This window comes from Coregonus clupeaformis, chromosome 17, assembly GCF_020615455.1.
Source record: "Coregonus clupeaformis isolate EN_2021a chromosome 17, ASM2061545v1, whole genome shotgun sequence".
Classification (NCBI taxonomy): Eukaryota; Metazoa; Chordata; class Actinopteri; order Salmoniformes; family Salmonidae; genus Coregonus; species Coregonus clupeaformis.
Window position 1 is genome coordinate 42,927,424 of NC_059208.1, and position 27,464 is coordinate 42,954,887.

General features: G+C 43.1%; 1 protein-coding gene across 1 annotated transcript; it reads left to right on the plus strand.

Moving 5' to 3' along the window:
• The first annotated feature begins 1,775 nt into the window (after positions 1 to 1,775).
• LOC123492872 (class I histocompatibility antigen, F10 alpha chain-like) lies at positions 1,776 to 26,636 on the plus strand. Its single transcript, XM_045226369.1, has 6 exons — positions 1,776 to 1,916; positions 17,692 to 17,952; positions 24,624 to 24,902; positions 25,157 to 25,471; positions 25,990 to 26,063; positions 26,369 to 26,636. The coding sequence occupies exons 1-6, from the start codon at positions 1,862 to 1,864 to the stop codon at positions 26,456 to 26,458; spliced, it is 1,074 nt and encodes a 357-aa protein (XP_045082304.1). The 5' UTR covers positions 1,776 to 1,861; the 3' UTR covers positions 26,459 to 26,636.
• Positions 26,637 to 27,464: the final 828 nt, after the last annotated feature.

The following is a 27,464-nucleotide window of genomic DNA, read 5'->3' on the forward strand; positions in this document are numbered from 1 at the left end:
TTCTGATCTTCTGATTGGTCCTGATGAGTTGGGCGAGGTCACCTCCAGGCTACTGTCACTGTTGCATTGGCTCTGAGTCGGGTTCTCTGTCTTCAAATGTTCAGCCTAAGAGAGGGGATTTTTGTGTGTGTGTGTGTGTGTGTTTAACAGTGATGATGTGTGTGTGTGTGTGTGTGTTTAACAGTGATGATGTGTGTGTGTGTGTGTTTGTGTGTGTGTGTGTCCTCAGAGCAAGAACTCGTGAGTTGGAAGAACTGAGAGGCCTATGGCGTGGGTGTTGTCCTTGGCCACCTGCTGACAAGGCTGACAAGATAGGACCCTTTTGTCCATTGTTATTGGATAGGAACAGAACTTATAACCAGCTCCTGACCTAAATAGATCTTAGCACAACATTTTACTCAACATATCATATTCCATATTCACTATAACAAATATATTTACTACGACATTAGCAAGAACCGCCACATCCTCAGCCGGCTAATCCAGTGTGTGAAGTTTTGCGGAGTGTTTGAGTTAGCTTTGCGAGGCAAAGATGAAACTGAGGGCTCCACCAACCCTGGTAAGCCAACACTTTTGAGATCAGTCAATAAATGCTTCTGGTATTGACTTATATGCTGCCCCTGTCTTCATGTTGTTGCTGGACATATCTTTTTTTTAAATGTGTGTAGGTCACCTAAATCATCAGAAAAATTGCCCCTCCTGAGAATTTTTTCAGGAGCCGCCACTGAGTATAAGTACCCCTCAAGATATTTTTCATTTTAACTATCTAAATCCTGTGTAACACCTAGTAATTACATTCTACTTATGCAGATATTACATGTACTCTGTGTGTACTAGTGTGTTTATCCTCTCAATTGGATGGCAAGAAGGTTCAGGTTGTCATAATGGGTAACGTACACATTAATTATAAGTTATTTCTTTATTATAATCTGGGATGACACCCTTATGGTAGACCCTAGTCAGTGAGGTTGACCTCTATCTGATCTGTTTTTGTAAACGCAACCAAGTTAACCCAGATGGGACACTTTTTGGGGGGCAAGTGCTAGCAACAACATTGAGTGGAGATTTTGAAGAGTGCGTGCTCGCGGGTAGCTAATTGGAGCCTATTGAGCCTCCAACCTTTGTAATCTCAGACACCCAGCGCATCTGTCCACAAGAGATTACAACCTTGTGACAGTTATTACTGAATTGGATCCAGCTGAGAAGAAACTAAACAATAAATTGTTGAATTTAGTTTAAACTTGCCCATTTGTAACAAGCATGGTAACAAGCATTTGATGTTACACCTCTGTAATTACAGACTGCAATTACCATCAGTTACATGTTGCTATTACAGTGTAACTATTAGTTATTACCATTAACAAAAATATTTGTTTTAGTGTAATTACACATTTAATTACACTGTAAGAAGGACCCCTTAAAATGAAGAGTTACCAAATATTTTGTTTGCACATCTGGAAGGTTTGCAGTGTTTGGGATTTGTAATTGAGACTTCTACTGTACTTTGTATGTCTGTATGGGCACGAGTCAGTATGCTGTATTGGCATTTTGAGGCCCAAGCAGAATCTCAACCATCAACACAACAATTACTTACTTTCACTTTCGTAACTCAACCTTCGCTGTTTACATCATCCCAGAATTTAGTGACGCTTGAGTTAGCTGAATTCCCATTGGCTCTAGAAACATGCACAAAATCAGTGCGAATCATTATTCTCTGGTCATTTCTGCACAAAATCAGTGCGAACCGTTATTTTCTGGTCATTTCTGCCTGGAGGTCAACACAGAGAGCCTTGCAGATAAAACACACTCCTATTCGAACTACATTTGAACATTAATACAGTACTGACGGGCCAACGACGTCATGAAGTGTTTCATCCTTCTGCTCTTAGGCATAAGCCTTCATGCTACATGTGCAGGTCAGTGTATGAAGTTTCTATTAATATTAGATTCACCTTTGAGATGTATTTAAAAATATGTCGTTATATTTAATATTACATCATTGTGTGTTTCCACAAAGTTTGCAACCCTTTTTTATTAACTAGCAGAGGTGGGACCAAGTCATTATTATTCGAGTCGCAAGCAAATGTCAAGTCACAAGGTGTGTCTCAGTAGAAGGGGAGAAAAAAAATCTATACATGCAATGACTTGTTCAACAACAAATCTGTATCAATTTATTGAGGCTACCAGACAGCCCTTTTCATTATTTTGTCTACAACACATTTTGATTATGTAATAATTAATTTGAACAAAAAATTCAAAATGCAAGCTTCATAACTAAATTATAAATGTCAATCAATCTTTACATAACCGAAAGACCAATAGGCATATGCTAGTAATTGTTCCTTGATGCCCCATTGCTGGTGAGCTTGCAAAGTAAACAGTTAATATTATTTTGGAGCTGCATATTTATTTATTGCTGTCATATCTCTCTACAATTTGACGTTTGAGCACCACCGATCCTAAAGCTGTACAGCAAATCAGCAATCTGTTCGTTAGATGATCAGTTCTCAAACTTTTTGACCTGCGACACGCGCACGCACAAGCGCCCACGCGAATACAATCGCTGCGCAAATGTAGCCTGTCATTACAGCCATAAATGGTGATGCATTTTCAAAACGCAAGATACAGAAATAAACTGGGTTTTACACCTGCATTTTGAGCTGAACTTTATTCATGTTAGCAGTCAATATCGACTAGGGCAGTGGTCATCAACCTTTTCTGAGTCAAGATCACTTTAATAGTCAAAATGAAGGCCAAGATCTTTTAAGCATGACTTAAAAAACGTAAGCCTATGCAACATAACCTATTAAAAACAGTACTGTACTAATGAGGTTTGTGCAGTTGGCTATAGGCCCAATACATTATCACCGCATATTGACTTTGCTTGAATTTCCCTGCCAATACATTGTTGTTAGGACCACTTAAAAATATATATATTTCCAAATTTGAGGTGGGCTACATGATCACACCGGTAATAGATTAGTTGTTGTATTACTTTTGAGGCACAGCTGAGTGAGAATATGTTTAAATAATTTGCTATTTATTTTTATTTTGTGGGCTGGTGGTGCCTGCATCTGATGGTCAGTCTCAGCGGAGGGAGACAGCAGCAGAGTGAGGGTCTGCCTCTCAACGCAGCCTGGTCTCATAGACTAGACGTAATATAGTACATGTAAATCTAAACTCTAAATACTATGATTGTGTAACGACCCTGGGTTTATAAGCGCGGATATCGACTCTGCCACGTGAGCATGCTTTTGGGGCACAGTCGATGGCGCTGGACTTCGGGCTAGAAGGTTGAGGGTTCGAGACCTGCTCCCTGCCTGTTTCATTACAATATGTTGCGTTTGGTATGGTTACATAAGACAGATGGTTACTTGGTCAGGGTGGATGGGTGGTGTATAACGCAAAGGTCTATCAACCCAAAGGATGCGAGTTCGAATCTTATCACGGACAACTTTAGCATTTTAGTTAATCAGCAATTTTTCAACTATTTACTACTTTTGAGCTACTTTGCAACTACTTGGCATGTTAGCTCACCCTAACCTTAACCCTTTTAGCTAACCCTTCCTCTAACCCTAACCTTAACCCTTTAACATAGCTCCTAAACTTAACCCTAACCCCTAGCTTAGCTAACGTTAGCCACCTAACTACAATTCATAACATATACGTTTTTCTAATTCGTAACATATTGTACATTTTGCAAATTCATAACATATAATACACATTGTAATTCGTCACATTGTAATTTCATTTGAAATGAGTGATGGACATCCACTAAATGAATACCAACCATAGGAAACGTAACATACTGTATCATAATAAACGGTATGTGGCGGATTTACTGTCAAGGGCTGATGTGGATGTGGTGTTGGAGTCAGGCGCAGGACACAGAAGCTTAGTCGATCCGACTTTTAATAGTCACAGGAGCAAAGTACAATCCAAACAGGCCTCATAAACAGGAGGCGAGCGAATACGCAAAACAGTGCGTAAAGTGCGAACAGCACTAACAATAAGCAAACAAAACAACCTACACCAAACGACAGGCGTACAACGACACACAACTACAAACAAAACCAAAGGAAACTTATAGGTGACATAATCAAGACGTGATAAGGAACAGGTGCACTAATCAGACAAAACCAAACAAACATAGATAACATCAAACGGTGGCAGCTAGTACTCCGGGGACGACGAACGCCGAAGCCTGCCCGAACAAGGAGGAGGTGCAGCCTCGGCGGAATTCGTGACATTTACGTACATAATAATATGAAATGCTCTGAAACCAGGTTGGAAAGCATGGTCTGACTGTAGTCTTTTTTTCCCTCACAGAAATCTTAATAAATTCTCCAGAATATGTTACATCTTCATCTCATAAGTATTGAAGGCAGTGCGATGTTACAGCTATCTTAAGACATATAGCCAGTATGCAGAACTGCGGTATATAGACAAATTAACTCACCCAAACTAGGCCTATCTGAAATATGATAATAACAATGAAATCGGCAGGTAGCCTGTTGTTCTGGCAAAGATGTGTCCGTAGCAGATTGCTAACTTTTATTTTATATGGATAATATAAACATAGGCTATTCTGTTTTTGTCAGGCAAAACCGGAGAAAATGAAACCGGTGCTTTCTGGTCACTAATCTGGATATGTGCGCCGCCATTGCGCAAATGCTGATGACTGGTAATTGGTCAACAATCAGGACGTTTAACTTTTCAGTTCTGAAGCACAAATAAGATGTATTTGAGACAAGAATTTGGTGTAATGCCGTAGGCCTATGTTAGTAACCAGATCGAATAGGCAAAGGTATACCTATGTAGCCTATTAAACAAATGCTAGGCTATACCTATGTAGCCTATTTAAATATGTATGAAAAATATGTGTTCTTCCCATTCAGTTTCACACTCGTAACCCCCCCAAAACCTTCTTGCGACCGACTCCCACTTTGAGAACCGCTAGCTCACCCGACCTGTGTTGATTGACAGTTTGCTGGTCCAATCAGAGGACCAAGTGTGCGTTTCACTAGCCAATCTGTTGCACACTTTTTTGCAAGCTACTGTCTCTGGCTGCGTGGAGAGTAATCCTTGGAGACTGTGGCACAAAATAACTGACAAAACGTTACAAAACCTGGCCAGATAATTTCAAGTCATCAGTCTCAAGTCAAAGTTGAGTCTTGAGGCTCCATGTTCAAGTCAAGTCTCAAGTTATTTTATTTTCTATCAAGTCTAGTCTCAAGTCATCAAATTTGTGAAAAGTCATACATCCACACCTCTGTCAACTAGATATTAAATCTTTTTTAATTTGTTATTTTAATTTGTTCCAACTCTAATATGAATCTACCTACGGGACTTGGCAGGTGGTCGCAATGACAGGCAAAATAATCCCTCATAGAGCATGTGCGTTGTAATTAAAAGTGTGCAAGAATCACAAGCCATGATACACTTTTGAGGTTTAGAATATAAAAATATGATCATGGAGTTGTACAATTTATGTATTTCCTCAGCTTCAACTTCTATGAAAACGCAAGGCCAAAAGCCGAAACGCATTGGTTCTACTTTTACAGCCCATGTACACTAGCATGCGGTAAATTGCTGCGTGCTGCTTCGGCCGCCCAGAGTGGCTCGCTTGTGGGCGTGCAGGCAGCATATAGCAGCACGTTCGGTTGTGCACCAAGAATTCAGCATAGCAAATTTGTATGAAGGTCTAGTTATTAAATGGGTAAATAGTTTAATCCATTCTCCTTTTAATGAATTTATTCACAGGTAAATAGTAATACGCTCTAAACCGCTCTGGTGGTAAACAAACTTTGTTGCCCTGTCTCCAGTCGTCCACATGGCTGGGAGAACGTATTCAAGTAAGTAAATACATTTTGAAAATGTTTTTAAAAACAATGTATTATTAGCTATAGCGAGCTACAGTGCAGGCTAACTCAAATGAGCTGCTAACGTAGCTAGCTAGCTATCTAGCCAACTTTACATACTGTATAGCTAGCTAGTTAAGTTAATTAAATATCACCAGCTACCTAACTTCATATTAGCTAGCTATCTTGATGTATTTATCGTTGTAAATTAAATACACAAACTCCAAATGCATTTGTAGATAGCTAGCTAACAGCCATGGAAGAGGGTGTAAGGATAGCAGCTCCAGCTGTCAAAGAAGGGAGAGAGAAGGCTATTTTGGATAGGGCAGGTACTTTTGTATAGTTCCAGTCCCTAAAAAGAAAAACTGAGGACAGAGATAATAGCAACATGGTATTCAGTGCTGTCTAATTTGTGTATAATTAAACCTGTTTCTTGTGATGTTTTCTGTCCTCAGATACAGAGAGCTGTGAAATCCTGTCTGCAGACGAAGAGGTCCCAATGAAGAGCAGTGGTTCTCAGTTCTGGTCCTGGGGACTCAAAAGGGGTGCACATTTTAGTATTTGCCTTAGCACTACATGACCTGGTGATGTAAAAGTCTAATAATGACATTGTCTTCCATATTCCTACAGATACTGTACCTTGCAACTGGAGATTCCTTCAAAATGATTGCCTACAGTTACCGTGTAGGGCACTGCATGGCAGTGGTGGAAAAAGTATGCAATGGTCATACTTGAGTAAAAGTAAAGACACTTAAATAGAAAATGACTTAAGTTAAAGTGAACGTCACTCAGTAAAATACTACATGAGTAAAAGTCTAAAAGTATTTGGTTATAAATATACTTAAGTATCCATTTGTTTTCAATTTTTTTAATATTTTATTTTTTACAGATAGCCAGGGGCACACTTCAATATTCAGACATCATTTACGAACTAAGCATTTGTGTTTAGTGAGTCCGCCAGATCAGAGGCAGTAGAGCTGTCCAGGGATGTTCTCTTGATAAGTGTGTGAGTTGGACAATTTTCCTGTCCTGCTAAGCATTCAAAATGTAATGAGTACTTTTGGGTGTCAGGGAAAAGTATATGGAGTAAAAAGTACATTATTTTCTTTAGGAATGTAGTGAGGTAAAAGTAAAAGTAGTCAAAAATATACACTACCGTTCAAAAGTTTGGGGTCGCTTAGAAATGTCCTTGTTTTTGAAAGAAAAGCAAATTTTTTGTCCATTAAAATAACATCAAATTCATCAGAAATACAGTGTAGACATTGTTCATGTTGTAAATGGCTATTGTAGCTGGAAACAGCTGATTCTTAATGGAATATCTACATAGGCGTACAGAGGCCCATTATCAGCAACCATCAGTCCTGTGTTCCAATGGCATGTTGTGTTTGCTAATCCAAGTTTATCATTTTAAAAGGCTAATTGGTCATTAGAAAACCCTTTTGCAATTATGTTAGCACAGCTGAAAACTGTTGTGCTGATTAAAGAAACAATAAAACTGGCCTTCTTAAGACTAGTTGAGTATCTGGAGCATCAGCAATTGTGGGTTCGATTACAGGCTCAAAATGGCCAGAAACAAAGAACATTCTTCTGAAACTCGTAAGTCTATTCTTGTTCTGAGAAATGAAGGCTATTCCATGCGAGAAATTGCCAGAAACTGAAGATCTCGTACAACGCTGTGTACTACTCCCTTCACAGAACAGCGTAAACTGGCTCTAACCAGAATAGAAAGAGGAGTGGGAGGCCCCGGTGCACAACTGAGCAAGAGGACAAATACATTACAGTGTCTAGTTTGAGAAACAGACGCCTCACAGGTCCTCAACTGGCAGCTTCATTAAATAGTACCCGCAAAACACCAGTCTCAACGTCAACAGTGAAGAGGCGACTCCGGGATGCTGACCTAGGCAGAGTTGCAAAGAAAAAGTCCAGTGTCTATGTTTTTTTGCCCATCTTAATCTTTTCTTTTTATTGGCCAGTCTGAGATATTACTTTTTCTTTGCAACTCTGCCTTGGTCAGCATCCCGGAGTCGCCTCTTCATTGTTGACGTTGAGACTGGTGTTTTGCGGGTACTATTTAATTAAGCTGCCAGTTGAGGACCTGTGAGGTGTCTGTTTCTCAAACTAGACACGCTAATGTATTTGTCCTCTGACACCCTACAACCCACACCTACACACTCGTGTATCAATCTGATTGATGTATTGTGCTGTGCAGTAAGCAGGCTCAGGAGTCCAACTGTCTCCTTCCACCTTCAAAGAATAGGCAAGAGGACCAACCATGGAGAATAGTAAGACACTCCATCATGTATGTAACTACGCTATATTGTTTGTCCTCGTGTGTCTGTGCATGTTTTTCAGTATAAAGTACTCTGCAGCCACTCAGTGTGGACAATGTGGACACCAGGTGAGGCCAGACACATATATAGATTCCTGTTGAAAACTCTTTAACTACCTTATTTTCTCAATATCAGTCTCCCTCCATCACTTCATCCCGCTCCCCCCTTCTCACTAAATCCTCTAGGTCAGTGGTATTCAATTCTTACCTTCTTATCCTCTGAGGTCTAGAGCCTGCTGGTTTTCTGTTCTACCTGACAATGAATTGCACCCACCTGATGTCCCAGGTCTAAATCAGTCCCTGATTAGAGGGGAACAATGAAAAAAACGCAGTGGAACTGACTTTGAGTTGTGTTTTAGGGCTCTAGGTTATATCAGCTGTGTCGGTGAACCCCTCCCGCTTCTGAACTGCCTGACACATAGAGGGCACAGCATGATCAGAGGTGAGAGGTCACTTGGTCAGGTCAACATGAAGTATTATTGAAGAGATGCTTTACATTGAAATACAGATAGAGATGTAGTAGTAGCAGAGTTAATGATCCAAGGTCAGTTTTGCATTTCACCTTCTGATGATTATGATGTCTGACAGTGTTATAATTAAGAAGACACAAGGCTTAATCATGTCATCTGTCTCTTGTCTGCAGGAAGGTTGTTATTTTTATGTATTTTCTACCCTCTTTTCGTGATATCCAATTGGTAGTTCCAGTCTTGCGTGCATGCGCCCAGCCCGCCACAAGGAATCGCTAGAGCGCGATGGGACAAGGACATCCCAGCCGGCCAAACCCTCCCCTAACCCGGACGACGCTGGGCCAATTGTGCGTCGCCTCATGGGTCTCCCGGTCGCGGCCGGCTGCGACACAGCCTGGGATCGAACCCAGGTCTGTAGTGACGCCTCTAGCACTGCGATGCGTCACTACAGACCCCGTCTGCAGGTATGTTTTGATGCGAGAGAATTTGCCAACCCCCAGTCTGGTCATCGCCACCTCCCCCGCTCTAAGATAACCCTGGGGGCCCAAGGCTGGTTAGGAGACACCGCTAAAGACTCTATTATGTAATTGTGACACCGCTAAAGACTATTATGTAATTGTGACACCGCTAAAGACTCTATTATGTAATTGTGACGACCTGAGAGAATATGTAGCACTGTAATTCATGAATCATAATATGCCATTTAGCAGACGCTTTTATCCAAAGCGACTTACAGTCATGTGTGCATAAATTTTTACGTATGGGTGGTCCCGGGGATCGAACCCACTACCCTGGCGTTACAAGCGCCGTGCTCTACCAATTGAGCCACAGAGGACCACATATGCTGTCTTCCCTGCTCCTCTGTTCTTTCTGTCTTTGACACTCTCACACCTCTCCCTACCTTCTCTTTCTTCTTTTCATAATGCACACCAGATGGCATTGAAGTACAGATTGAACTTGTATTTATAATATAATATTACAATTGTAATATTTGTAATGCTTGTATTATGTATTAATAACACTTGAACTTCTTTCAATAAAGCTTTTCACATTCTCTACTGGAATTGGTTCACATTCACATTGAAATTAAGTCTCTCATTCGATGAAATGCTACACCTATCCCCCGCTACTTTATTGGAGAAACTTGTACTTACTATGCCTGTGATATGTGGTTGTCCCACCTAGCTATCTTAAGATGAATGCACTAACTATAAGTAACTCTGGATAAGAGCGTCTGCTAAATGACTAAAATGTAAATCATGTGTTCTAGTCTACTGCAGAGTTACAATGTGTAACCATTGATGTCCCAGGACCATGGATCAGTAAACACTGTTGAAGTGCGTAATTGTAATAAACACATGCAGATGCAGCATCATTCAAAGACTGGAGTTTGATACTCCTGGTATTGGATATGACTGAAAAAGAAGACATTCGTACCTGAACCGCACCTTTATTCGCCGAGGTAAAGTACATGATCAGTGAATATATTGAATGTACAGGCTACAATGTGGGAACTCTTGCTTGGTAATAACTACATTAATATACGACTTGCATACTTGGCACAATAAAGTTATGTTATATTGTACTCAATCCATAGGCTTCATTAAAGCCATTCAGAGTGTCTTGATGTCAATACAACCGGCTGTGATAGCTGAGGTTCACAGCTAGCCAGTGGTGGAAAAAGTACCCAATGAGTCACCTAGTAAAATACTACTTGAGTAAAAGTCTAAAAGTATTTTTATACTTAAGTATCAAAAGTAAATGTAATTGCTAAAATATACTTAAGTTTTAAAAGTAAAAGTATAAATCATTTCAAATTCCCAATATTAAGCAAACCAGACGGCACCATTTTTTTTTTTACAGATAGCCAGGGGCACACTCAGACATAATTTACAAACAAAGCATTTGTGTATAGTGAGTCCACCAGATCAGAGGCAAAAGTGATGACCAGGGATGTTCTCTTGATAAGTGCATGAATTTGACCATTTTCCTGTCCTGCTAGCAATTCAAAATACTTTTGGGTGTCAGGGAAAATGTATGGAGTAAAAAGTACATTATTTTCTTTAGGAATGTAGTGAAATAAAAGTAAAAGTTGTCAAAAATATAAATAGTAAAGTAAAGTAAAGTACAGATATCCAAAAAAACTACTTTAGTACCTGAAAGTATTTTTACTTAAGTACTTTACACCACTGTAGCTAGCTAGCTAGCTAATATTTACATTATAATATTGACATGTAACAGTCGTGTGTAACAGTCATTTTCTGCAATTTCTTGGGGATTAATGATTAACTGGTGGAAGCAATTAAAACCACTGTTCTGAACTAATATTTATACAAAACATTTTAGGGTTCATACACAGATCGGCTACATAGCTAGCTATACATCCATAGGCATACAGGTCTTTTTATCCCCCATTACACAATAAGGAAGAAAATAGTTAGCTAGCTATGTTACTTCAGCTGCATTGCATGGCAAATATCAGCAAGGCAAGTTTACAAAATTGTACATTAAATTTGCAGTAAATGCTTTAGCTAGCTAGCTAGATTATTTACATCAACTGGTTCACAAGATGACAGCCTGGTTTGCTGGTTTTCTCAGGAGACCCTAAAACATGAAATAACACGAATTACATTTTCCTACTGATGTCAAAGCGCCCATAAAGCTAAATAGCTAGCTAGCTGTTTAATTTTAGCTAGTCAGCTAGCTTGCTAAATAGATAATTTCTTAAATTAACTTCATGACAAAAGAATATGCATAATCGTTTGTCTCTACGTTAACTAACATAGTCCTCTCAACTGTACATTTTTTTTGCATGATTCGTTATGATATTATAATTAACCAATAAGGCCCAAGGGGGGTATATGGCCAATATGCCACGGCTAAGGGCTGTTATGCACAACGCAACGCAGAGTTCCTGAATACTGCCCTTAGCCGTGGTATATTGGCAATATACCACAAACCCCTGAGGTACCTTATTGCTATTATAAACTGGTTACCAATGTAATTAGAGCAGTAAAAATAAATGTTTTGTCATACCCGTGGTATACGGTCTGATATACCACAGCTGTCAGCCAATCAGAATTCAGGGCTCGAACCACCCGGTTTATAATTACTTACATTTGCTTCCATCGTAGTATTTTGTCAGCCATCTGCTGAAGAAAGTCTCCAGTGTTGGGTCGCAGAGCGTCAAATTCGTCAGGGGAACCACGCAATATGATTGGTCATCGCCCACCTTTCCCCGCTGGTGATTTGTATAAAGTTGGGAAATGCAGAACTTTTTCACCTCCCACACCACGTTCGCACCGCCCAACGGTCCCCCGCCCACTCTGCTTCTTACCGCTTTTCTTTCATTGAAAATGAATGGCGGTGCTGCCCCTAGTGTATGCCGGTAGATGTTTTTTTATTTAATGATATTGTCCTCCCACGAGTTGCTGAATCTCCTATTTCCTCAGCTAAAATACCTTTCAAATAGAAAATGTCATTTTCTAGAATATGAATCTCTTTTCAAAATCACTGATGTTTGGTCTGCTACCAAATGTTTTGTCACACTAGGCTACTTCCATTAGTTGTGCACATAGTATAATTAAGCAATAAGGCCAGAGGGGGTATATGGACAATATACAGTGGGGAGAACAAGTATTTGATACACTGCCGATTTTGCAGGTTTTCCTACTTACAAAGCATGTAGAGGTCTGTAATTTTTATCATAGGTACACTTCAACTGTGAGAGACGGAATCTAAAACTGTCATGAACCCTGCATCCTGAGTCGGTTCCTGCCTGTGTTGCCATTTTTCTGCTCGGAATCTCCAGTTTCCTGAGGGTTCGTGAACGCTCCCGGCCTGGTTGCCGGGCGACGTTGCTAGGCGGGAGATCTCCCGATTAACCGCACCTGCATCTCATCAGCGGTCTGCACACCTGGTCCTGATCATCACCCTTCTTAAGCCCTGACCTGACATCCATTCCCTGCCGGATCGTTAGCCATGAACAGTATGTTTGTCAGTGTATCAGCCTTGGAGTTTCTAGCGTTAGTTTTGTTGTTTTGCACCTTGTTGGCTTGCCGTGTACTTACCTCCGTTTTGTTTCTATCTGCAGTCAATCTCCCGGAACCTTCACCCAACCCCTGCCTGGTTGTCGGCGGCTGCCGAGCCATTCTTGGATCTACCACTGCACCTCCACCAACTCATCTCCGCCGTCCGCTCTGTCCCCTGGATTATTCTACATCGTTTTTGAATCTGTTAAATAAATACTCACCTTCGTTTCAACTCACCTTGTCCTGGTCTGCTTCTGGGTTCTGGCTTAGTAAACCGTGACAAAAACAAAAATCCAGAAAATCACATTGTATGATTTTTAAGTAATTAATTTGCATTTTATTGCATGACATAAGTATTTGATACATCAGAAAAGCAGAACTTAATATTTGGTACAGAAACCTTCGTTTGCAATTACAGAGATCATACGTTTCCTGTAGGTCTTGACCAGGTTTGCACACACTGCAGCAGGGATTTTGGCCAACTCCTCCATACAGACCTTCTCCAGATCCTTCAGGTTTCGGGGCTGTCGCTGGGCAATACGGACTTTCAGCTCGCTCCAAAGATTTTCTATTGGGTTCAGGTCTGGAGACTGGCTAGGCAACTCCAGGACCTTGAGATGCTTCTTACGGAGCCACTCCTTAGTTGCCCTGGCTGTGTGTTTCGGGTTGTTGTCATGCTGGAAGACCCAGCCACAACACATCTTCAATGCTCTTACTGAGGGAAGGAGGTTGTTGGCCAAGATCTTGCGATACATGGCCCCATCCATCCTCCCCTCAATACGGTGCAGTCGTCCTGTCCCCTTTGCAGAAAAGCATCCCCAAAGAATGATGTTTCCACCTCCATGCTTCACGGTTGGGATGGTGTTCTTGGGGTTGTACTCATCCTTCTTCTTCCTCCAAACACGGCGAGTGGAGTTTAGACCAAAAAGCTATATTTTTGTCTCATCAGACCACATGACCTTCTCCCATTCCTCCTCTGGATCATCCAGATGGTCATTGGCAAACTTCAGACGGGCCTGGACATGCGCTGGCTTGAGCAGGGGGACCTTGCGTGCGCTGCAGGATTTTAATCCATGACGGCGTGAGTGTGTTACTAATGGTTTTCTTTGAGACTGTGGTCCCAGATCTCTTCAGGTCATTGACCAGGTCCTGCCGTGTAGTTCTGGGCTGATCCCACACCTTCCTCATGATCATTGATGCCCCACGAGGTGAGATCTTGCATGGAGCCCCAGACCGAGGGTGATTGACCGTCATCTTGAACTTCTTCCATTTTCTAATAATTGCGCCAACAGTTGTTGCCTTCTCACCAAGCTGCTTGCCTATTGTCCTGTAGCCCACCCCAGCCTTGTGCAGGTCTACCATTTTATCCCTGATGTCCTTACACAGCTCTCTGGTCTTGGCCATTGTGGAGAGGTTGGAGTCTGTTTGATTGAGTGTGTGGACAGGTGTCTTTTATACAGGTAACGAGTTCAAACAGGTGCAGTTAATACAGGTAATGAGTGGAGAACAGGAGGGCTTCTTAAAGAAAAACTAACAGGTCTGTGAGAGCCGGAATTCTTACTGGTTGGTAGGTGATCAAATACTTATGTCATGCAATAAAATGCAAATTAATTACTTAAAAATCATACAATGTGATTTTCTGGATTTTTGTTTTAGATTCCATCTATCACAGTTGAAGTGTACCTATGATAAAAAATTACAGACCTCTACATGCTTTGTAAGTAAGAAAACCTGCAAAATCGGCAGTGTATCAAATACTTGTTCTCACCACTGTACCACCGCTAAGGGCTGTTCATAAGCACAAGTTATAGGCCTACTCAGGCTGGTTATAGGCAGACTATCACGGTCCTATTTAAAAAGGACTGAAGACAGAAACAGATCATTTTGTTTCCATTGAAACCAAAGTGCTGTAACATATATAAATTAAATCAAATAGCCTAGTATACACACCAAAACTTTTTCAAATGTTCAAATCAAAAGGCTATTGCACAGAAAAACGTGGACAGTCGGGTGCATGGCAAATTCAGAACCGCTGGACAGCAACATAATAAACTAAAGCATTGATCATTGGGAATGAGATCAGAATGATGCTAAGGCTTGATCCATTAATTAAATAATTAAATAGGTAGCCTAGTGTAATGACGCTCCAGGAGAGTGAGGATCCATTTGCAGTTTTATTACAATCTGGGTCGTACAAACAGGGTCAATCGCCAGCAGACACAACAGTAGGGATAAGGCAACTCGTAATCCAGGTACAGGCATAAGGTCAGGGCAGGCAGCAAGCTTACCAAAATCAGTCCAGTAAAGAATATAGTCCAGGGCAGGCAGCAAAGAATCAAGGAGGGAAAAACAGTCCAGAGTAAATCCACGGGCAGACAGACACAGGCGAAAAACGCACAGAAATGATCACCAGGGTAAACAAGACTTCGCAAGGGGAGAGAGTTTGAGAGCACCTAAATAGTCTACTGATGGGAGTCAGGTGCAACGGTAATCAGAGCCAGGTATGTGGGAAATGTAGTTCAGGGGTTTAATACTCAGGAGAGGGTTCCCTCTGGTGGTGAGCAGGAGGAACAGCGGGAGTCTCGTTTGTGACACCTAGCCTATAAAACTAAAACAATCAATTTTCTTAAATCAGAAGGCCTGATTAACATGACATTTATAACGCAGCCACATCCCAAACTCCGGTGTCGATGTGGTGAGATATATAGATTTGTTGGATACCAATAAGGGGATACCAGAGGCTCAGTAAGCCACACCCCCTGTGGGCAGAGGCATGTTGCACTGGGACACGTTTTAATACAGAGAAAAAGCCTCTCGTTTTACTATGGGTCCGCCGTGGTTTTGTGTAGCCTAGTTATGCTACTATATTTGAGACCAGTGTATTGCAGTTCATTTAATCTTTGACTTAATAAGTTAAATATCTTTGAGTAGTAAACTGGGAAACAACAAGGAGTCCCGGACAGTTCACAATAGAACATACCGGAGGGGGGCATCGTTAACTAGGCTACCAAAATTATTGGGATCATCTGGTTACCACCAGTGTTTGGAATACATTGAGCTAGTTGATAAAACAGACCATGGGACGCTTTTTCACAGATTTATTAAAAAGATGTAGCCTACGATGCAATACTCGTGATTATTTTAAGGAGAACTTAGCCTACATTTGAACACCAACCGGAGAAGCTTCGCTATTCGACATCTTCCCATTCAAGTAGCCTAGTTTTGTTGTTTGGCTACTTGAAGAGAACTAGGGTCTGTCACTCGCAGCCCACCTCTTCCAATGCATTGTGGAAAAGTGTTCATCGAATTCTACTAGATGAATAGCCGAAATTAGTATAACACCCTGTTATTTAAACCATACCATTTATTTGGAAAATTAATATACTATAAAACATATTTTTGCATACTGAGAATGCGTCATGCGTGATTGCGTTGTTTCCCACTATTCGTTGATTTTGGTAGCACATCCCACATCTAATTGATCAGCTGTTCTCAAAGCCAAAATGAGTATGACATCCGGGCACTTAGAGTATACTCGATTTTCTAAATGCCGCATTATGGTGTTTTCTAATAGAGTTGATCAGGCTGTTGATTGTGGCCTGTGGAAGGTTTCCCACTCCTCTTCAATGGCTGTGCGAAGTTGCTGGATATTGGCAGGAACTGGAACACGCTGTCATACACGTCGATCCAGAGCATCCCAAACATGCTCAATGGGTGACATGTCTGGTTAGTTTGCAGGCCATGGAAGAACTGGGACATTTTCAGCTTCCAGGAATTGTGTACAGATCCTTGTGACATGGGGCCGTGCATTATCATGCTGAAACATGAGGTGATGGCCGCAGATGAATGGCACGACAATGTGCCTCAGGATTTCGTCACGGTATCTCTGTGCATTCAAAATGCCATCGATAAAATGCACTTGAGTTAGTTTTCCATAGCTTATGCCTGCCAATACCATAACCCCACCGCCACCATGGGGCACTCTGTTTACAACGTTGACATTAGCAAACCGCTCGCCCACACGACGTCTGTGGTGAGTGATTTTGAAGGAGTCAGGCGCAGGAGGATAAATCACAGAATAAATGGTTTATTCCATAACACAGTGGTACACAGTGGTACACAGCGATGCGTAAAACACTCCAGTGCGGAAATACGGCACACTGGAAAACAACAAGGCACACGGGAGAATATCCCGGCGATACACAATACAAAAGAGCTGCACCGAGCTATATTAATCTCCACAATAAACAATCACACACAAAGACAAGGGGGCAGAGGGAACACTTATACAGGTACTGATGATGGGATATGAACCAGGTGTGTGAAATAAACAAGACAGAATAAATGGAATGATGAGATGAGAAGCGGCAGTGGCTAGAAGGCCGGTGACGACGAATGCCGAAGCCTGCCCGAACAAGGAGAGGAGGCAGCGTTGGAGGAAGCTTATGCTAGAGAAATTAACATTAAATTATCTGGCAACAGCTCTGGTGGACATTCCTCCAGTCAGCATGCCAATTGCTCGCTCCCTCAAAACTTGAGACATCTGTGGCATTGTGTTGTGTGACAAAACTACACATTTTAGAGTGGCCTTTTATTGTCCCCAGCACAAGGTGCACCTGTGTAAGGATCATGCTGTTTAATCAGATTCTTGATATGCCACACCTGTCAGGTGGATGGATTATCTTGGCAAATGAGAAATGCTCACTAACAGGGATGTAAACAAATTTGTGTACAACATTTGCGAGAAAGACGCTTTTTGTGTTTATGGAACATTTCTGGGATCTTTTATTTCAGCTCATGAAACATGGGACCAACACTTTACATGTTGCGTTTAGATTTTTGTTCAGTATATTAAACTTTATTTTTCGCATACTCAAGCAGCCTACTATTTAGGACGCAAGTAGCCTATGGGTATTCGGACACTGCCAGTATTTCCCATGACTGTTGGAATGGAGTTAAATCATAGCATTTTAGTAATCTTATAAACGTTGTCTACCTTACAGCTACGCATTCACTGCGTTATGTGTACACTGCGACCTCCGGAATACCAGACTTCCCAGAGTTTGTGACTGTTGGGTTGGTGAATGGAGAGCCCGTGTCATATTATGACAGCGTCATCCGCAGAGAAACTCCCAGACAGGAGTGGATAAAAGAAGCAGTTGGCCCTGATTACTGGAATAGAAACACTCAGTCCTCCATTGGTGCCGAGCAGACCTTCAAAGCCAACATTGATATTGCCAAGCATCGCTTCAATCAGACTGGAGGTGAGTGATGCACTATCCTTAATAAGTTATATTTCAAATATGCAAAGAGTAAACATCTTTTGTAAATGGCCAATTCAGCCAGTCATTCCAGGGTAATTTTCTTCATGATGATGATGGTGATGTTGATGATGATGTATGATGTGTGTTTGGTCTTCTCTGCTCTAATTGTGTGTGGATCTGGCGCCAACGAAAATGGCGGCCTCGCGACTAGCTCTTAGGAAACTTTGCAGTATTTTGTTTTTTTATGTATTATTTTTTACATTATTTGCTCAGAAAGTGTTTTGTATCATTACATACAGCCGGAGAAAACTATTGGATATCAGAGCGGCGGTAACACACCAGCATTACGACCAGGATTACGACTTTCCCGAAGCAGATCCTTTGTTTGCCCTCCCCAGGGCAATTGAACTGATTCCAGCGGCTGACCCAAAACATTGCAGGCGGAGGAGAGGCACTCGGAGCGGCCTGCTGGTTCGACTTAGGAGGCGCGCACACCACCCACCGCTTCCAAGTATACTACTCGCTAATGTTCAATCTCTGGTTAACAAGGTCGAAGAACTTAGAGCAAGGATTTCTTTCCAGAGAGACATCAAGGCCTGTAACATACTTTGTTTCACAGAAACATGGCTCTCTTGGGATATTCTGTCGGAATCGGTCCAGCCAGAGGTGTTCTCAGTTCATCACGCAGACAGGAATAAATATCTCTCCGGGAAGCAGAAGGACGGAGGTGTGTGTTTCATGATTAACGACTCATGGTGTAATTGTAGTAACATACAGGAACTCGAGTCCTTTTGGTCACCCGACCTAGGATATCTCACAATAAAATATCAACATATCGACTGTTGTACTCGCGCTGCCAAAATCCTCGACCATTGCTATTCGAACTTCCGGGATGGTTATAAGGCCCTCCCCCGCCCTCCTTTCGGCAAATCTGACCACGACTCCATTTTGCTTCTCCCTTCCTATAGGCAGAAACTCAAACAGGAAATACCCGTGCTAAGGACTATTCAACGCTGGTCTGACCAATCCGAATCCACGCTTCAAGATTGTTTTGATCACGCGACTGGGATATGTTCTGGGTAGCTTCCGAAAATAATTTAGATGTATACACTGAAACGGTGACTGAGTTTATCAGGAAGTGTATAGGTGATGTTGTGCCCACTGTGACTATTAAAACCTACCCTAACCAGAAACCGTGGATAGATGGCAGCATTCGCGCAAATCTGAAAGCGCGAACCACCCCATTCAACCATGGCAAGGTGACTGGGAATATGGCAGAATACAAACAGTGTCGCTACTCACTCCGCAAGGCAATTAAACTGGCTAAACATCAGTATAGCGACAAAGTGGAGTTGCAATTCAACGGCTCAGACACGAGACGTATGTGGCAGGGTCTACAGACAATCACGGACTACAAAAGGAAAACCAGCCACGTCGCCGACACCGACGTCTCGCTTCCAGACAAGCTAAACACCTTCTTTGCCCGCTTTGAGGGTAACACAGTGCCACTGACGAGGCCCACTACTAAGGACTGTGGCCGACGTGATTAAGACATTTAAGCATGTTAACCCCCGCATGGCTGCCGGCCCAGACGGCATCCCTAGCCGCGTTCTCAGAGCATGCACAGACCAGCTGGCTGGTGTGTTTATGGACATATTCAATCTCTCCCTTTCCCAGTCTGCTGTTCCCACATGCTTCAAGATGGCCACCATTGTTCCTGTACCCAAGAAGGCAAAGGTAACTGAACTAAATGACTATCGCCCTGTAGCACTCACCTCTGTCATCATGAAGTGCTTTGAGAGACTAGTCAAGGATCATATCACCTCTACTTTACCTGTCACCCTAGTCCCACTTCAATTTGCTTACCGCCCCAATAGATCCACAGACGATGCAATCGCCATCACACTGCACACTGCCCTATCCCATCTGGACAAGAGGAATACCTATGTAAGAATGATGTTCATTGACTATAGCTCAGCATTCAACACCATAGAACCCTCCAAGCTCATCATTAAGCTCGAGGCCCTGGGTCTGAACCCTGCCTTGTGCAACTGAGTCCTGGACTTCCTGACGGGCCGCCCCCAGGTGGTGAAGGTAGGAAACAACATCTCCACTTCACTGATCCTCAACACTGGGGCCCCACAAGGGTGCGTGCTCAGCCCCCTCCTGTACTCCCTGTTCACTCATGACTGCGTAGCCAAGCACGCCTCCAACTTAATCATCAAGTTTGCAGACGACACAACAGTAGTAGGCTTGATTACCAACATTTACGAGACCGCCTACAGGGAGGAGAGGTGAGGGCTCTGGGAGTGTGGTGCCAGGAAAATAACCTCTCACTCAACGTCAACAAAACAAAGGAGATGATCGTGGACTTCAAGAAACAGCAGAGGGTGCACCCCCCTATCCACATTGATGGGACTGCAGTGGAGAAGGTGGAAAGCTTCAAGTTCCTTGGCGTACACATCACAGATAAACTGAAATGGTCCACCCACGCAGACAGTGGGGTGAAGAAGGCGCAACAGAGCCTCTTCAACCTCAGGAGGCTGAAGAAATTCGGCTTGGCACCTAAAACCCTCACAAACTTTTACAGATGAACAATTGAGAGCATCCTCTCGGGCTGTATCACCACCTGATACGGCAACTGCACCACCCGCAACCGCAGGGCTCTCCAGAGGGTGGTGCGGTCTGCCGAATGCATTACCGGGGGCAAACTACCCGCCCTCCAAGACACATACAGCACCCGATGTCACAGGAAGGCCAAAAAGATCATCAAGGACATCAACCACCCGAGCCACTGCCTGTTCACCCCTACCTGGTTAAATAAAGGTGAAATAAAATAAAAAATAAAATATATCATCCAGAAGGCGAGGTCAGTACAGGTGCATCAAAGCTGGGACCGAGAGAATGAAAAACAGCTTCTATCTCAAGGCCATCAGACTGTTAAATAGCCATCACTAGCACATTAGAGGCTGCTGCTGCCTATTGAAATCACTGGCCACTTTAAGAAATGGAACACTAGTCACTTTAATAATGTTTACATATCTTGCACAACTCATCTCACATGTATGTACTGCATTCTATTCTATAATATTCTACTGTATCTTAGTCCATGCCACTCTGTCATTGCTTATCCATATATACATTTACAAATTGGTGCATTCACCTTATAGCCAGTGGGATAACCACTTTACAATGTTTATTTTTTTATTTTTTTTTATTATTTTTTTTTTTGGGGGGTTGGGGTAAGGGGGGGTAGAAGGATTACTTTATCCTATCCCAGGTATTCCTTAAAGAGGTGGGGTTTCAAATGTCTCCGGAAGGTGGTGAGTGACTCCGCTGTCCTGGCGTCGTGAGGGAGCTTGTTCCACCATTGGGGTGCCAGAGCAGCGAACAGTTTTGACTGGGCTGAGCGGGAACTATGCTTCCGCAGAGGTAGGGGAGCCAGCAGGCCAGAGGTGGATGAATGCAATGCCCTCGTTTGGATGTAGGGACTGATCAGAGCCTGAAGGTACGGAGGTGCCGTTCCCCTCACAGCTCTGTAGGCAAGCACCATGGTCTTGTAGCAGATGCGAGCTTCAACTGGAAGCCAGTGGAGTGTGCGGAGGAGCGGAGTGACGTGAGAGAACTTGGGAAGGTTGAACACCAGACGGGCTGCAGCATTCTGGATGAGTTGTAGGGGTTTAATGGCACAGGCAGGGAGCCCAGCCAACAGCGAGTTGCAGTAATCCAGACGGGAGATGACAAGTGCCTGGATTAGGACCTGTGCCGCTTCCTGTGTAAGGCAGGGTCGTACTCTCCGAATGTTGTAGAGCATGAACCTACAGGATCGGGTCACCGCCTTGATGTTAGCGGAGAACGACAGGGTGTTGCCAAGGCTCTTCGCACTCTGGGAGGAGGACACAACGGAGTTGTCAACCGTGATGGCGAGATCATGGAACAGGCAGTCCTTCCCCGGGAGGAAGAGCAGCTCCGTCTTGCCAAGGTTCAGCTTGAGGTGGTGATCCGTCATCCATACTGATATGTTTGCCAGACATGCAGAGATGCGATTCGCCACCTGGTTATCAGAAGGGGGAAAGGAGAAGATTAGTTGTGTGTCGTCAGCGTAGCAATGATAGGAGAGGCCATGTGAGGATATGACAGAGCCAAGTGACTTGGTGTATAGCGAGAATAGGAGAGGGCCTAGAACTGAGCCCTGGGGACACCAGTGGTGAGAGCACGTGGTGCGGAGACAGCTTCTCGCCACGCCACTTGGTAGGAGCGACCGGTCAGGTAGGACGCAATCCAAGAGTGAGCCGCGCCGGAGATGCCCAGCTCGGAGAGGGTGGAGAGGAGGATCTGATGGTTCACAGTATCAAAGGCAGCAGACAGGTCTAGAAGGACAAGAGCAGAGGAGAGAGAGTTAGCTTTAGCAGTGCGGAGAGCCTCCGTGACACAGAGAAGAGCAGTCTCAGTTGAATGACCAGTCTTGAAACCTGACTGGTTTGGATCAAGAAGGTCATTCTGAGAGAGATAGCAAGAGAGTTGGCTAAAGACGGCACGCTCAATAGTTTTGGAGAGAAAAGAAAGAAGGGATACTGGTCTGTAGTTGTTGACATCAGAGGGATCGAGTGTTGGTTTTTTGAGAAGGGGTGCAACTCTCGCTCTCTTGAAGACGGAAGGGACATAGCCAGCGGTCAAGGATGAGTTGATCAGCGAGGTGAGGTAAGGGAGAAGGTCACCGGAGATGGTCTGGAGAAGAGAGGAGGGGATAGGGTCAAGCGGGCAGGTTGTTGGGTGGCCTGCCATCACAAGTCACAAGATTTTATCTGGAGAGAGAGGGGAGAAAGAAGTCAAAGCATAGGGTAGGGCAGTGTGAGCAGGACCAGCAGTGTCATTTGACTTTACAAACGAGGATCGGATGTCGTCAACCTTCTTTTCAAAATGGTTGACGAAGTCATCCACAGAGAGGGAGGAGGGGGGGGGGATTCAGCAGGGAGGAGAATGTGGCAAAGAGCTTCCTAGGGTTTGAGGCAGATGCTTGGAATTTAGAGTGGTAGAAAGTGGCCTTAGCAGCAGAAACAGATGAAGAAAATGTAGAGAGGAGGGAGTGAAAAGATGCCAGGTCCGCAGGGAGTCTAGTTTTCTTCCATTTCCGCTCAGCTGCCTGGAGCTCTGTTCTGTGAGCTCGCAATGAGTCATCAAGCCACGGAGCTGGAGGGGAGGACCGAGCCGGCCGGGAGGATAGGGGACATAGAGAGTCAAAGGATGCAGAAAGTGAGGAGAGGAGGGTTGAGGAGGCAGAATCAGGAGATTGGAGGGAGAAGGTTTGAGCAGAGGGAAGAGATGATAGGATGGAAGAGGAGAGAGTAGCGGGAGAGAGAGAGCGAAGGTTGCGACGGCGCATTACCATCTGTGTAGGGGCAGAGTGAGTAGTGTTGGAGGAGAGCGAGAGAGAAAAGGATACAAAGTAGTGGTCAGAGACATGGAGGGGAGTTGCAGTGAGATTAGTAGAACAACAGCATCTAGTAAAGATGAGGTCAAGCATATTGCCTGCCTTGTGAGTAGGGGGGGACGGTGAGAGGGTGAGGTCAAAAGAGGAGAGGAGTGGAAAGAAGGAGTCAGAGAGAAATGAGTCAAATGTAGACGTAGCGAGGTTGAAATCCCCCAGAACTGTGAGGGGTGAGCCATCCTCAGGAAAGGAACTTATCAAGGCGTCAAGCTCATTGATGAACTCTCCAAGGGAACCTGGAGGGCGATAGATGACAAGGATATTAAGCTTAAATGGGCTAGTGACTGTGACAGCATGGAATTCAAATGAGGAGATAGACAGATGGGTCAGGGGAAAAATTGAGAATGTCCACTTGGGAGAGATGAAGATTCCTGTGCCACCACCCCGCTGACCAGATGCTCTCGGGGTATGCGAGAACACATGGTCAGACGATGAGAGAGCAGTAGGAGTAGCAGTGTTTTGAAATATATGTATATTTTCTTAAATTCCATTCCTTACTAGTTTTGTGTGTATTGGGTATATGTTGTGAAATTGTTAGATATTACTTGTTAGATATTACTGCACTGTCGGAGCTAGAATTTGTAAGTCGCTCTGGATAAGAGCGTCTGCTAAATGACGTAAACGTAAATGTAGAAGCACAAGCATTTCGCTACACCCGCTATAACATCTGCTAAACACGTGTATGTGACAAATAACATTTGATTTGATTTGGTCTCTCCATCTCTCTCTCCTGTTGTTCCTGACTGAACAGAGGATCCTCTCTCACTTCATCTATCTATGACATCATCACTAGTGGACAGTCTTCATTTAGCAACAGTGTTTTATTAATTGACATACCTCACTGAAAACTACAGTATTCTACAACATTCATTTGTTAGAGTAACACTACTGTAATGAACACAATGTGTATCTTCAACACAGTAGATAGAACCAAGCCAACATCAGCTGGTGTAGAATAGATCCACACTCTCTGAGTCTCCTCATCAACTCTCTCTGTCTCTGTGGTGAAGGTGTGACGTCATCATCACACTGTAGAGGTCTGAGCTGATCTCTCTGTTTTATTCCAGTCTGGTTGAACAACTAATACATGATGATGGAGATCCCACTGGCAGATGGAATCTGGAGGACAGATGGAGCGATGCACAGTAGTGATGATCCTCTCTCTCTCTCTTTTTTCCCTCAGGTGTGCACATTGTCCAGAACATGTACGGCTGTGAGTGGGATGATGAGACTGGAGTCACAGAGGGGTTTGATCAGTTTGGATATGATGGAGAGGATTTCATAGCATTTGACCTGAAAACATTGACATGGATCGCTACAATGCCACAGGCACTTGTCACCAAACACAAGTGGGACAGTGACAAGGCTTTCAATGAGCAGAACAAACACTACTTAATGCAGACCTGCATTGAGTGGCTGAAGAAGTATCTGGACTATGGGAAGAGCACTCTGAAGAGGACAGGTACAGAGACACTTGATATGACATAGCTCTACTTACACAGCAATGATGTGATATTTCATTATCAGAAACCATTTCACAATGTGTTGTATTGACCTCACATTAACTTGAGATTCATGTACAATATGATTATAATGAAAAGCATTTGTCATTTAACTCTCATGTTCTCTCTTTTTCTGCCACCCGCTCTGTCATTTTCTCTCACATATCTATCTCTGTGTGTCTGTCTATTCCCTCTATTTATTCTCTCCCTCCAGTTCCTCCTTCAGTGTCTCTGCTCCAGAAGACCCCCTCCTCTCCAGTGACCTGCCACGCTACAGGTTTCTACCCCAGTGGAGTCATGGTGTTCTGGCAGAAAGACGGACACGATGAGCATGAAGATGTGGAGCATGAAGAGACTCTCCCCAACGATGATGGAACATTCCAGAAAAGCACCCACCTTACAGTGACGCCTGAGGAGTGGACGAAGAACAAGTATCAGTGTGTGGTTCAAGTCACGGGTATCATGGAGGACTTCATCAAGGTTCTGACTGAGCCTGAGATCAAGACCAACTGGGGAAAGACCAACATCAGTAAGAGGGAGAAATATACACTATACCCAACCCTCCAACTGAATGTGCCCAATATTCCTAATCTTTGTTCACTTATCTATTCAGTAACACTACCTTTCTGACTGCATGTTCTCATTGACCTCATGAACTTTTATTGACATTGGGGATGCTGCTTGGAGTTCATTTGAGATGAAAACGCACTGTTCTGTTGAGTACAGGTGCAATTGACCCAACCCCCATCATTGGAGGGGTGGTAGCTCTCCTATTGGTCATTGTTGTTGCTGGGGATGTCATTTGGAAGAGTATATTATATAAGAGAATATTCCACCAAACCAAGCTATCAGAGTCAATAATAACATCATGTTTATCTCTGTGTTTCAGGCTTCATTCCGGCCAACAGTAAGTGCCTGCCTTTATTCTGCTTCTGACTTCATCACTGAAACTGAAACACAAACGCTTCATCATTAGCTTCTGACTTTGGATTAATTGTGTTGGAATGAATGCATTTTAGAATGTGGTTGTGTCTGTTTTCCTTGTAGCTTCTGATGTTGGTTCCAACTCCTCCACAACTCTGCTCCAAAGGAATGAGCTTTCTCTCTCACTAATCAAACAGGTGAATATCTCTCTGGGTGTCTGTCTTTGAAACACCAATGTCAACTTTACCACCAATCCTTAATTGACATGAATGCATGTGATGATGTACACAGGTTTCAGTTATTAGTGGATATCTAAAGTTAGGATTTGGAGTCTTCAGTGGAACATGCTGTATTAGTTTGTCATCTTCACTGACCTCTGTCTGTCTGTCTGTCTGTCTCTGTCTGTCTGTCTCTGTCTTTCTCTGTCTTTCTCTGTCTGTCTGTCTGTCTTTCTCTGTGTGTCTGTCTGTGTGTCTGTCTGTCTGTCTGTCTGTCTTCACAGGAGAGAAGCACAGAAAAGAGAAGAAAGACAGTGAACTCTTCTATTTTGAGTCAAAGTAATGTGCACCCAGCCACAGACACCTTTCTCTAAAGCACTATCTGGTGATATAACTAATAACTGCACAACTAAACTATACAATGACAAAAATTGTGTTTTTTACACTAAATGGGTCTGATAATGGCGATATTGGTGTTTAAACTATACTGAACAAAAATATAAACAACATGCAACAATTTCAAAGATTTTACTGAGTTACAGTTCATATGAGGAAATCAGTCAATTGAAATAAATAAATTAGGCCCTAATCTATGGATTTCACATGACTGGGAATACAGATATGCATCTGTTGGTCACAGATTCCTTTAAAAAATGGGCCTCACAATGGGCCTCAAGATCTCGTCACGATATCTCTGTGCATTCAAATTACCGTCGATGAAACCGCTCCCCCACACGACGTCATACACGTGGTCTGCGGTTGTGAGGGTGGTTGGACGTACTGCCAAATTTTCTAAAACGACGTTGGAGGCGGCTTATGGTAGAGAAATTAACATTCAATGCTCTGGCAACAGCTCCGGTGGACATTCCTGCAGTCAGCATGCCAATTGCACGCTCTCTCAAAACTTGAGACTGTGGCATTGTGTTGTGTGACAAAACTGCACATTTTAGAGTGGCCTTTTATTGTCCCCAGCACAAGGGGTACCTGTGTAATGATCATGCTGTTTAATCAGCTTCTTTATATGCCACACCTGTCAGGTGGATGGATTATCTTGGCAAAGAAGAAATGCTCACTAACAGGGATATAAACAAATTTGTGTACACTTTGAGAGAAATACGTTTTTTGTGCGTATGGAACATTTTGGGGATCTTTTATTTCAGCTCATGGAACATGGGACCAACACTTTACATGTTGCGTTTAGATTTTTGTTCAGTATAGTTTGAAAAGCAAAAACAAATCTGTCATTTTATATTCACTTAAATGTTTTTCTATTTGTTCATTAACGTTGTTTTGCTGTATTTCTGTTTTTACATTCTGTAAACATTATAAATAGCAGGATGTGTGTTCTTGATGGCGATGTGATGATTTCACCCACATTTT